Source organism: Rhinatrema bivittatum, chromosome 12, assembly GCF_901001135.1.
Source record: "Rhinatrema bivittatum chromosome 12, aRhiBiv1.1, whole genome shotgun sequence".
Classification (NCBI taxonomy): Eukaryota; Metazoa; Chordata; class Amphibia; order Gymnophiona; family Rhinatrematidae; genus Rhinatrema; species Rhinatrema bivittatum.
The window spans coordinates 18278829-18291486 of NC_042626.1; the positions used below are offsets into that span (position 1 = coordinate 18278829).

The following is a 12658-nucleotide window of genomic DNA, read 5'->3' on the forward strand; positions in this document are numbered from 1 at the left end:
ATTTTAAACCACGGTGAAGAGAGGTTTTCCCGTGGGGGGGGGGAGGGGGGCTTGCAAGGACATGCAACTTTCACATTTTCAACTGTGCTCTCCCTCTCCTTGTTGAATTCAGCCTAAAGCAAACAATCCCTCCCCCCCCCCCCCTTCCAGTATCTGCATCCTGCAGGTGTCTCTTTCTGCCTTTTCTGCTGGTCACAGGGCCGGAGGTGTGGAGGCCTGGAGGGACTTATTTTTGCTAGTTCACCCATCTTTGACTGGGGTGGCTGTATCTGGGGTATGGGAGGGGGGTGGGGGCGAGATCAGTGCGCATCAGATGTACAAATGCCCTTCCCTATCACCTTCATCCTCCCCCTCGGTGTCGGAGCTTCCTAACAGCAGGGTCCCCCCGGTGCTGGCCCAGAGCCCAGAAGCTTCCCTTTCCCAAGTCAGTGCGCAGGAAAATAAGGTCAAAGCTATGTTGCGGTGAGATTGGGAAAATCAGAACTAGATTAGTGTTTCATGATGACACGGGCTTCGTGTTATGATCACTGGCCCAGGCAGACCGAGGAAACTCCACCACCACCACCACCACCACAATCCTCCCAAACAAACTGGCTGGGAAAGACGGCACCTCACCCACCTCTTCCTCCCACCACCCCAACAAAAAAAAAAAAAAAAAAATTTCAATTCAATGGGAGAGTTCAGACCTGAGGCTGCTTCCTGGGCCGCCCACGTCCCCTCTTCTCCGCCGTCTCCTTCTCTTGCTTGGATGTCAAGGTCTGACCTGTCTTCGTGCCCGATTCACTCATTTTCCTTCTGCTCCTACAGGAAAGGATGAGGTTACAAAGGAAAAAACAAAAAAAAACGGAGGTTACAGCGACTCCCCATGGACAAGTAATGCAAGTCACTCAGTGGAGGGAGACAGCTCCCGCGGTGATCCTCAGCCTCTCCTTGCAGGTTTATTTCTGCTCCTCCCCTCTCTGGGACCTGGGGCCAGCCCCATGCAGACGTCGGATGTCAGGGCGTCCTTAGGCCTGTGCAAATATAACCAGGGTGGAGCTCCTCCAGCCATGGCAACTTGTCCAATTGCAGCACTCGCACAGGCCTAGAGACACGCCTGGATACAGGGATGCATGCAGTGCGCTGAGGAAACGTGCATTGCGATGGAGTATGGGGGGTGTGTGTGTGTAAGAGAGAAAAGATTGCGATTATTAAAGAAAAACGGCAGCAGATTGCAGACAAAATTCTAAAAAAAAATCGCTGGAGTGTGCCAAAGTGGTTCTTAGAAAGGCGCGCGCTGCAGTGCCCGTTGTCTTTTGCTTGGGAAATGTTTAGCTAAAAACAGGGGAAGGTTACAAAACCCTTTTTGGGTGTTAAAGTGATAATAATAATAATAAAAAAAAACCCCCAAAGTTTGCTGTGGCTAAGCATTTCCATTCCCCACAACCCCCAACTGTAACTGTAAAAAAAAAAAAAAAAAAAAAAATCACTTTCCCAAAGTGACTCCCACAGGAAGTGATGGGAGTTGCCATAGCTCTGCATCTCGGAGTTGCATCAGTCTCTGGCAGAAGTGACTGTGCATGTGTGCGCGCGAGAGCTGCCAGAGGTGAATGCAAGGTGCATACCTGTGCGGGATCATGGGCTTGTCTGATGGCAAACTGCACAAAGGTTAAGCAAGGAATGCGAGATTGGCGACACGGCACATTGCCCGGAGGAGGGCAGAAGGGCTCGTGGCTTTACCTGCTCTGTGCCCACGATGTCAGCTTGAGGAAAGCACAATCCCTTCTGCTATAAAACAGCTACCGGCTCCTTTATGTGCAGACTTTAAGCAAGCTGCAGGATTTTATTTGGCGCTGAGCAGGTTTACATGAAAAGTATCAGAGAGACAGCACCTCTGCAGTGTAACAAGGTGCGTGTCCTGTGCACACAGTTAACATCAGCGACACCCAGGGAGCTCATTAGCTAACTGCAGGTGTGGAGTCCCCTTGTCTCTTTTCACCCTAACATTTCTTGCACTGTGTCATTTCCTGTTTACATTTCTGAAGTAAAGAGAATTGAGATGCTGAGCACGAACCTCACATGCTGCCGCTGTAGTAGAGTAAGGCACTTGCACTGTACTAGCAATGAAGTAACAGTGACACCTAGTGAGCTCTTGAAGTGCACTGTAGAGTTCCTTTAACCTTACGAGATCCCCAGGAGTGGAACAGTGCCCCCTATAACCCATATACAACATCCATGTGCAGCAAGACAGCCTGAAAGCAGAAACCACCACTTGTTGTGAGCTCTCCTCTTTAATTCTGCAGGAGGGAAGAGGTAGAGGCAGAACAAGGTACAGGATAGTGCGTGGAGGGGGGTGGTGACCTTGTTTGACCATTAGGAGCAATCAGGGAAGAGGCACAGGGCGCTCCGTGTAAAACTGTTTTCACGCCATCTTATTCAATGTTAAATACAGCGGTGACTAAACTTGTCGCCGAATGAAATTCTCTTCTCCCTGCTTGTGTTCAGCTGAGGAAGGCCGCCAAGTTCAAGCAGTAATTTTAAGCCGGTGAGTTGATCTGTTTACCGTTGCCTGGGGTTACCCCATTGATGTGCTCTCCCCTTCCCCCCCCCCCCTCCTCATGTCACACAGGTGCTGCCCTTCTGTGCATGCATGACCAGCAGTAACGAGGATGCCCGTACTCAGCGTGTACGGCCAGGCGCCACACGTCAGGCAAGGAGTTACATACTTGTGGTTAATTATTATCTATTGAATCTACCCTATATAACATACTTTTTGAATAACCTATAATTTCTAAGTGTTTAGTTTGGCCCAACCTCTCAGTCAATAATGCCTCCTTTAATCTGTGACTGCTCTTTATCCTACCAAATCGGACACCACTCAAAAAATCCGCCCTTAAGTTTCTCTCAGACCACACAACACAAGACCACACACAACAAAAGAAGGCTTATCATGATCCCCACTTTCACCCGCAAACAAGCCATCAGTCTCTCACTCATATCCATCATTTTGCTCAATGCCCAATCCCTTCAGAAGAAAACCCATCTCCTACATGACATTCTCACCGACTCAAAGCCAGAAATATGTGCTGTTACTGAAACCTGGTTTAAACAACATGATACACCCCTCATCAACCAACTGCCCACTGACAACTACGACATTTTCTCAATCCCACGTAAAAAGAAGAGAGGAGGTGGCCTACTCTTAGCTGTAAAAAAGGAGCTCCAACTTCTATCCCAGAAGTGCGATCTCCCAAAACAGTACGAAGTAGGTCTTTTCAAATCTAAATCACTTCAAATCTGTCTTATTTACACCCCCCCTGGACTACTAGAGAAAGATTCATCCCCCCTTATTGAATTCTTTGCAAACTCCCTTTCTAATGACATACCCACGATTCTCCTTGGAGACTTCAACTTACACGTGGATGCCCGCCCTCAATCCCCGGCCTGTGAAGCCTTCATTTCCTCCCTCGAAGCTATGGGTTTCTATCAAATTGTTCAATCCCCTACACACAAAGCTGGCCACACCCTAGATCTGATTTTCATCAACTCACCTATCAACATAAGCAATCCCCCCTCAATCCTGGCAGTACCCTGGTCTGACCATTCCTTGATTCTTACTAAACTCACTCTCCCGCAAGCCTCACCCACATTACCTGCCCAGCCCATATCTTTTAGATACCGTAAAACCTGTAATGTGGAAACTATTACACAAGCATGCTCTGACTTAGACAGTCAAATTGACCTCTCCTCCCCAGATAACGCCTTCTCCTCTTGGGTTAACATCACACAGAACATTGCAAACAAGCATTGCCCTATCACAAATAAAACACTCAACCCTAACCATAGAAACAGAAAACCATGGTACACACATGATCTCAAAATACTTAAAACTCAGCTTAGAGCTGCCGAGAGGTGCTGGCGCAAACACCTCTCCCCTGCAGCCAAGACCACCTATTACCAACGCATGCACGAATACAGAAATGCCATCCTCCATACTAAACGCGATTATTATGCTAGAAAAATACACGGTCTCCAAAACAACCCCAAGGCCCTCTTTACTATGGTTGCGGACCTTACCACTCCCGCCCACAACCAGCAACCAGCAACCACCCACAAGAACCGATGCAACGACTTAGCGCACTTCTTCAGAGATAAAGTTGCATCCATCACGGCACACTTCTCACACAATGACAACAATGTTCCTCTACCCAGTATCAGCTCTGCAGCAAATCTCTCCGTTTTCGACTCAACTTCCTCATTAGAAGTTGAGAACATCCTAAGAAAGATGAAACCCTCATCTCATCCCTCTGAAACTATCCCCTCTAAGCTTCTCCTATCTATACCCAAAGTTATTGCCAAACCCCTATCCAACATTTTCAACTGCTCCCTAGAGCAAGGCACAGTTCCTAATTTCCTCAAACAAGCAGTAGTAAAACCGCTCCTCAAAAAACCTAATCTTGATCCTGCCACACTGTCCAACTACAGACCAGTCTCCAACCTGCCCCTACTCGCCAAAATTCTTGAAAAACTAGTTAACTCGCGCCTCTCTCTCCACCTTGAACAACATAACATTCTACCACCTACCCAACATGGTTTCAGGAAGCATTTAAGTACCGAAACCCTGCTACTCTCTCTCTCTGACACTCTTATCAGAGGAACTGACTCAGGATCCTCCTATCTGATTGCCATGCTAGACATTTCTGCTGCGTTTGACACTGTCAACCACTCTATCCTCCTCAACATCCTCAGTAGCATTGGGATTTCTGGAATCGCACTATCCTGGATACAATCCTATCTCCAAAATCGCTTCTTCACTGTCCTAGTGGATAACAATGAATCTGAACCCATTAGTCTCCCCCAAGGTGTTCCCCAGGGCTCCTCCCTCTCCTCCACCCTCTTTAATATCTACATGCTTCCCCTCACCACCCTCCTCTCAAAACTTCACATCAAGCACTTCATCTATGCAGACGATGTGCAAATTCTCTTCCCCTTTTCTGACTCCCTTCAAACTGCCCTACAAAACTGGGAATCATGCCTCTCAGCCATTAACCAACTCTTCACAGACATGCACTTGGCACTAAATCCCAACAAAACTGAGCTTCTAATCATCTCTAATAAGCACCCGCTCCCAGCTATCCCACCCTCTCACGCATCTACATCTTTCTCTGCACACACTCGCAACCTAGGTGTACTCATTGATAACCATCTCACTTTCAAACCATTCATTAACTCTATCATAAAGGACTGCTACTTTAAGCTTCAAACGATAAAAAAACTTAGACCATTACTTCACTTTCCGACTTTCGCACAGTTCTTCAGTCTATTATCCTGTCTAAAATAGACTACTGCAACGCACTCCTCCTTGGCATCCCCTCAACGCATACTAAACCTTTACAACTTTTGCAAAACGCCGCAGCTCGTATTTTGACTAACTCTAGAAAAAGAGACCACATTACCCCCACGCTTATCGAGCTACACTGGCTCCCAATACCCTCCCGAATACTCTACAAAGCACTCTCCCTCATCCATAAAAGTCTGTTGAATGATAACCTTAATTGGATCAACCCCCCTCTCCTCCCCCGCACATCGAATAGACCTACTCGCCCAGCCCTTCAAGGATCCCTCTGTAAACAATCTATCAAATCTATCAAACTCTCCTCTACCATGAGCAGAGCATTTCCCTAGCTGGCCCCACTATATGGAACTCCTTACCGCCTGAACTCCGCATTGAGACCTCTACTCCTAAATTCAAAAAGAACCTCAAAACCTGGCTGTCTCTTCAAGCTTACCCACTTTCCCCCCATCCCACGCAGAAACATCACCAACAACAAGCGTGTAACAAGTCAAGTAACTGACCAGGAATGCCTTATCGATGTATGACTAAGAATGCCTGCTGATTTTGTACTTTGTACTCACCTATTTTTGTATATAGTTGATTGTATCCATTTAATGTTTGGAATACTGCATCGCCTTACCAGTATTTTACCCCCCCCTGTTTAATGTATTCTTATGGTTACATGTAAGGGCCCCCGCCCGAAAGTTATTTATATTATGCTGTTATATGTAAGGGCTCTGCCCAAAAGCTTTTGTTCTTTGTGAACCGATGTGATGTGCATACGAACATCGGTATATAAGAGACTTTAAATAAATAAATAAATAAATAAATTAATTCACTTGTTATGAAAGATTCAATTACTGACTTCTGCTTCCAGCTTCTGAGTCACTCTTAGCTCACAAATAAACACGCGTATGTAATCCCCTTGTAATAAAATGTATTCCAGAGAGACACGGAAAGACGGACCGAGAACAAGAAGGCAAGATGGACAGAAAGAATTACAGCACACTGTCCTGGAGGAAGGCCATAGTGTCAGCAATATTTCCTTTAGGAATCAATATTCCCTCCCTCAAGGGCAAAACTTGCCATTAGAAAACCAAAATAGAAATGTGTGTTTTATAAGCAAACTGTCCACAAGAACATGAAGGTCAATGACATCTAGGGATGCGCGTTTGTCTGTTTGTGTGTCTGATATTGTAGTTTTATCTATAAGAGTGCTTGGGTAATTCTGCCGTAACCCGCTCCAAGCAAATTTTGTATGAATGAAGCAGGATATAAAATCTACATAAACAAATTCAAAACTAAAACTTGAATCAGTGGATTTCAGCTTTGTTTGAGGACGATGGAAATTCTGGATTTGCCCCAGATCCAGTGGGGAAATCTGTTGGGCTTTGCTCCCGTGGATCAGGGGAAAACTCCACAATGCATCCAGGAGCGTGGTTACCATGTCAGTCCATTTGGGGGGGGGGGGAGACAGAAATAAAAAGGGCAAACACATTGCAACACCGTAACAAAGTAGATGGCCAGTTTTTTTTTCTGGTCCATACTGCTGAGCGTTTATCCCAGCTGCCAGCTCTAGACGTTTGACTGTTCGTAGGATATCGCTCCTTATCTAAGTCAGTTTTTCGACATCTTCCTCTACTGTCCAGGATAGACGAGTATACAAGGCCCCATACTTCAAACACCTAGTCCCTCCCACCTCCCCTACACTCAACTAGTGTCTGACCACCCAACTTTCAGGTTGATACAATACAGCGCGTCCAACCCCCTGCGAAACTAATAGCGCTCATCACATGCAAATGTATGTTGATGAGGCTATTAGCTATTCTCCCCAGATCAAAAAAAAAAAAAAAAGTGTTCCCGACCCGCACATTTTTATGCTCAGAAATTAACACCCGCCCAGAGCAGGCACTAATTGCCAAACAAATGTACAGAAAAGCAGAAAATACTGCTTTTCTGTGCATCCTCTGACTTAATATCGTGGCGGTATTAAGTCGGAGGAACAAAAAGGCTTAAAAATTTTTTTTTTAAAGTGTGTTGGCGGTCAGGTTAGGAAAAGGGATGCTTGTTAATTGAGTGTCCCTTTTCCTAACAAGCTGAAAGCCACCTGACAGCCACCTCTCCTGAGCGTCCGCTGCCAAGGAGGTGTTAAGGGCGCACATTTGTCCCTAATACCTTCTTGGCAGCGCAACTCCTCATTTACATATTCTATCGCACCCCCAGGAGAAGCGGCTGGGCAAGCATTAGGAAAGCGAGCGCTCAACACTGAGTGCCCGTTTTCCACGCAGCTTTATTGTATTGGCCTGTTTGTAATGTAAGCTAATGACTTATTAAATTGTTTTTCCCAGCCTGGCCAAGGTAAATGAAATAACAAAGGAGATAGCCCTTGGCTACTTTCTTTGGAATACAGCAAATGTTCCTTTTCAAAACCAACATTTGCTTATGATGGTTACCTTCTTTTGAGGTCCCTGGAAAATCCTTCTGTGTCTCAATTGGGGTGGGGGGCTTTTGGCTAGAAACCAGTTTTGTATTATTTTCAAGACTACATTAACACCAAGTGGACATTACTGGAAATAGATTAAACTAGAATTTATTATAATTAACTTTTTTTGTTCCGCCTATGAGACAATTTTAATTTAAATTAATCAATTGCAGGTTTTTCCATTAGAATTGGGTGGCTCCAGGCACCAGTATTACCTGCCTGGAGCCAACGAGAGACAGAATGTTGATGAGACTGATAACTAATTATTGTTGTCTCTTAAAAAAAAAAAAAAAAAGAAAGGAAAAGAGAGACAGAAAGAAACTGGGTCAGAAAAAGAGAGCTAGAGATACAGGGATGTAGTCATGAGGTGAGACCTTAATTGCAGCTTCCAGCTTGCTACTCATAACAAAGGAAAAGCTGCTTCTGATAGCTCAAAGGTTTCTTGTTGAGAAGAAGGATGAGACTGTCCTGATCGCGACTTTCTGAGATATTAGAGGGCCTCCCCTTTGAATTGCCCCGGCGACTAATCATGCACTTAGCGAATTGCAAGGCTTAACATTTGTAGACCAGTAGTTCTCAAACCTGTCCTGGAGGACCCCTAGTCAGTCAGGTTTTTAGGATACCCTCAATGAATATGTATGAGAAAATCATGTATGCACTGCCTCCACTGCATGCAAATATATCTGATACACATTCACTGTGGATATCCTAAAAACTCTGACTGGCTGGGGGTGGGGAACCTCTCTTGTGGACAAAAAGAGCAGGGGTGGGGCTAAGGCTGGGTGTGAACTCCTTCTCATGCATAGTCCTGAACATTCGTCCCTCTTATCCAGCGATCCTCCATTCCCAGCCTCCGCCAGTGCTCAACACAGCTCATCCCTTCCCCTTTTCCCTGCAGGCTGCGTGGAAGGCCTTGGCTGGAGCAGAGCGCCCCTGCTACCACCTGGACTGTGGCAGTCATCAAGCCTAGAAACTGGAGGTAATTGTACGTTCTCCGAGCGACCTTGGTCAGAATACCTCTGACTTGGGTTGGAACTTGATAATTCTCTTGTCTGGTAAGAATACCTTCCCCATCCTTGTGTCGAACTGGACTTAGTGGGTGGATCAGTTGCTGTGATGGTTCCAAGTGGCTTATGTCCTAGTTCGCCAACCATCCAAATCTTTCCGTCTGTATCATTCTGGCCATTACCTGGCACTCCTCCTACACCGAATCGGCTCTTATTAACCAGTTGTCAGATATGGACGAACCTTCATTCCCTCCTGCACAGGGAGGCCACGACCACTATTATTTTGATAAATGTCCTGGGTGCTGTTAATAGGCCAAGCGGTAAGGCCTTGAACTGGTAATGGCCTCCTAATACTACTGATGCCATTTTCTTGTCCGTATGTGAAGGTAGGACTTGGAGAGATCTATTGCTGACAGAAATTCTCTTTTTCTTACTTCCATAATCACAGTCTTCAAAGTTTCCATATGAAAATGGGATACCAGAAATGATTGATTTATCCCTTTTAGGCTTATTTCAGTTTGAAAAACATCCTCTTTCTTTGGAACAACATAAATTGAGTACCTGCCTTTCATTTTCCTGCATTGGGACTGGTACTATTGCCTGTAAGTACCACAAGCTGTTTATTGTTGACTGTACTGCTAACTTTTTATGTCTTTTGCATGAGGACTGAACAATTGTTTCTTTTACTGGGGCTTTCAATTCCAGTGCATAACCCCACTGATCACCTCTAGGACCCAGTGATCCCCTGTAACTCAGGCCCACTCCTTGCGATACTGCTGCAGATGTCCTCCTACATGTGGGATCATGGAGTGGTCCTGAGCATAGACATTGGGCATTTCTACTTGCTGTGGGCCTCTTGCCATCCTTGTCTGTGCTCCCTCTCTTACTACCTCGAAAAGATTATTCATGGCCTAGAGCTCTAAGCTTCTGTTGGCTTATACTGCCCTAAGGCAGGTTCCTTTAAAACTAGTCCTGCCCTGGCAGGTCTCTGAAGCTTTGATTTTCCCTAGCTTTTGACCAAGTTCTCTAGGTCCTCCTCGAAAAGGAGTTTATCCTTGAATGGGAGTCTACTGCCCAATTCTTCAACCACGACAGCTGCCTTAGCTAATTACTGTCGTTGCCACTTGTTTAGCTGAGGACCTTACTAAGTCATACAGGGTGTCAACTGTAAAGGCTGCTGCTGATTCTAGGTGTGCTACTCAACTGGGCCGTCTCTGGGTCCTCACTCCATGGAGGCTATTGCATCCATCTGAACAATGCCCTGGACATCTGCAGAGAAAGAGAGAGAGAAAAAGAGTAGCTACTTTAAATGATCTTTTCAAAGCGGACTTTACTTTTCTATCCCGAAGATCCTTATGTAATCCACTTTGAAGTGCTGTGAAAAGTGGAATATAAATCTAAATAAAATAAAAAATAAAAAATAAATTAAGCACCGCTTTGCCTTCAACTGGGATTGTGGTTCTCTTGGTCACCGTTGCTACCGTGGCTTCCATCCCGGAATAAATCGGTCTTTCTGTTGCTGTGCAAGAACCTTTCAAGTTATAACTTGCTGTGGGTGCAGAGTGCAACTGCTTTTTGCATGCAGAGAATTTTTCTTGAAAGAGGAGTTCGCACGTAGATCCGAAAATGCTGTCTGCACGCTCACTTCTCCTCCCTCAACCCAAACCCACTCCTGGGAACGCCTCCTCCTCTCGATGTGGCCAAAAGTTAACGCATTGTGGAAGCCCTGCATATACACTTAGCTGCACTGAGGGCAGGTGATTTTCAGGCAGCCAATTTACAACATAAACTGCTTTAGAAATTGCCCTCATAAATGTAAGTGTACTCAAAAGGTCCCTTAACAATTAAACATACTGTATGTTTCCAAGAGGGGGCATGTATGAATAATGTTACACGAGAAGTGTAGTGTCGTACAGACACACCCCACTGGGTAGCGCCTGAGGTTTGGTAAGAGTAATAAAAGTAGAGGCTTGGAAAATTCTGGGCCTCTCTTTGCAGTGGATCCAGAGCTCAAGGAGGGAGTTTCCTGGAGCAGCCCGTGAGGGGCTTTAAGAGGGAAATCTGAAAAAAGGGAGCATAGGAGGCTCCTTAATCCCCTGGGAGTCGGTCTTTCCAGTGAAGTTGAAGATACACTAAGGAACAAAGCAGGTTCCAGTGTTCCTACATCTGTGGGAGTACGGCCAACACGGGGAGCGCGCAGCTTCTCCAGTGGCATTTACTGCTGATGAGGGGAAAGGAACAGAAGTGTTTCACAGCATTGCAAGCCAGCAGAAGGAGATATACCAGTTTGGAGTCAAAGGAGGATTCACGTACAAAAGGAGACTCCACCAGAGTCGAGCATATGTCCCTGGGGTAGCCTGAAGGGGCAAGGGAAACCCCTGCGTGGTTGTGGACTGTTTAACTTTATTTTATGGATATTAGCACAAGAAAATGTACTCTGCCAACTGATCACTCTCCAACAAGTTCTACCTCCGTAAGCTCTTCATTTTGGACCACCACAAGTGGCATGCTGGGTCTGTCGAAGGTCCATCGAGCCCAGCATCCTGTCTCCGACAGTGGCCAGTTCTGGTCCAGCCCCATAAATAAAGTAGATCTGTTTCTTGTTACTCATTCCCGGGGATAGCAATGGCTTTCCCTATTCTACCTTAGCTAACGATATTTTATGGGCTTTCCCCTCCAGGAACCTCGCTATGTTAGTCACCTTGACCATGTCCTCTGGCAACAGATTCCACAGCTTGACTGTGGGCTGAGTGAAAAAGTACTTTCCATGATTTGTTTTAAATATGCTGGTTGTTAGCTTCATGGAGTGTCACTTGTTTTAGTGTTATCTGAAAAAGTTAAATAACTATTCTTTATTTACCTGTTCTACTGTACTCATGATTTTATAAACCTCTTATTATATCCCCTCACAGTTGTTTCTTCTCCAAGTTGAAGAGCCCTAACCTGTTTAGCCTTTCTTCCTAAAGCAGCCATTCCATCATCTATCATGTTCGTTGCCTTTCTCTGTACCTTTTTTAGTTCCGCTATCTCTTTCTTGAGATGGAGGCAATCGGAACTGTACACAATAATCAAGGTGTCATCGTACCATGGACTGATTCAGAAGCAATAAGAGTCTCCATTCCTTTTCAAATCATTCCTAACATTGTTTGCTTTCTTCACCGCTGACCCCCGATGAGCTGAGGATTTCAACGTCCTGTTCCTGGTGACTCCGAGGTGCCTTTTCCTAACAGAGACCTGTAGTTAGGATTCCTCCCCCCCTATGCATCGCTTTGCACTTCTCCACATCTTCCACTTAGATGCCCAGTCCCCCATTCTTCAGCTCCTGATAGTAAGGCCACACTTGGTTGGTATGGGTGTGGCCCCCAGCATGGAAGGGGGGGAGGGGGACGACATGAAATTCCCATGATGAGCAGCGCAGCAGCACCCAATTTACTTCTCTTCAGAAGGGAAGCTTCCTCAATCTTAGATAAATTTATTTGTACAAAAACCAAATAGCAAGTGCAGGATCTCAATGGCTTATTCAATTTAATGGCAGCACAGTGTTCAATGGACTGAGTCTGTGGAAAACTGAAGTCTCAGCAGACTTTTATTGGTCCATCGTAAGAATCATCCAAAGACGATGCCCTGCATGACCACAGAGGTCACGTCTTCAGATATTTAAGAGATCTCTGTGGTCTGGGAAGGCTCACAGCATAATTTTAGATCACTCCTATGTTGGTCCCATATGGGGCATAACATTAAGTAAACCGAATTCTATTTAACTGCCAGCTCAGTTATCCGAAGCGTTTGCATAGCCGTATTGCTTTAAGAAACACAAGAAAGCAAACAAATAAAAAAAAACAAAAAAAAAACCAA

The 12658-nt window shown here is 45.5% G+C and overlaps 1 protein-coding gene across 3 annotated transcripts in view; it reads right to left on the reverse strand.

The window, feature by feature from the left end:
- Nucleotides 1–12658, reverse strand: part of HMGA1 (high mobility group AT-hook 1) — a 48299-nt gene that overhangs the window by 22346 nt on the left and 13295 nt on the right. For 2 of the 3 annotated variants that reach the window (XM_029573806.1, XM_029573807.1), the window contains one exon: nt 687–801. In XM_029573806.1, coding sequence (XP_029429666.1) covers nt 687–801 — 115 coding nt within the window. Of the gene's footprint in view, nt 1–686; nt 802–10007; nt 10073–12658 lie in introns of all 3 variants that reach the window. The other variant, XM_029573808.1, reaches the window with a different exon arrangement.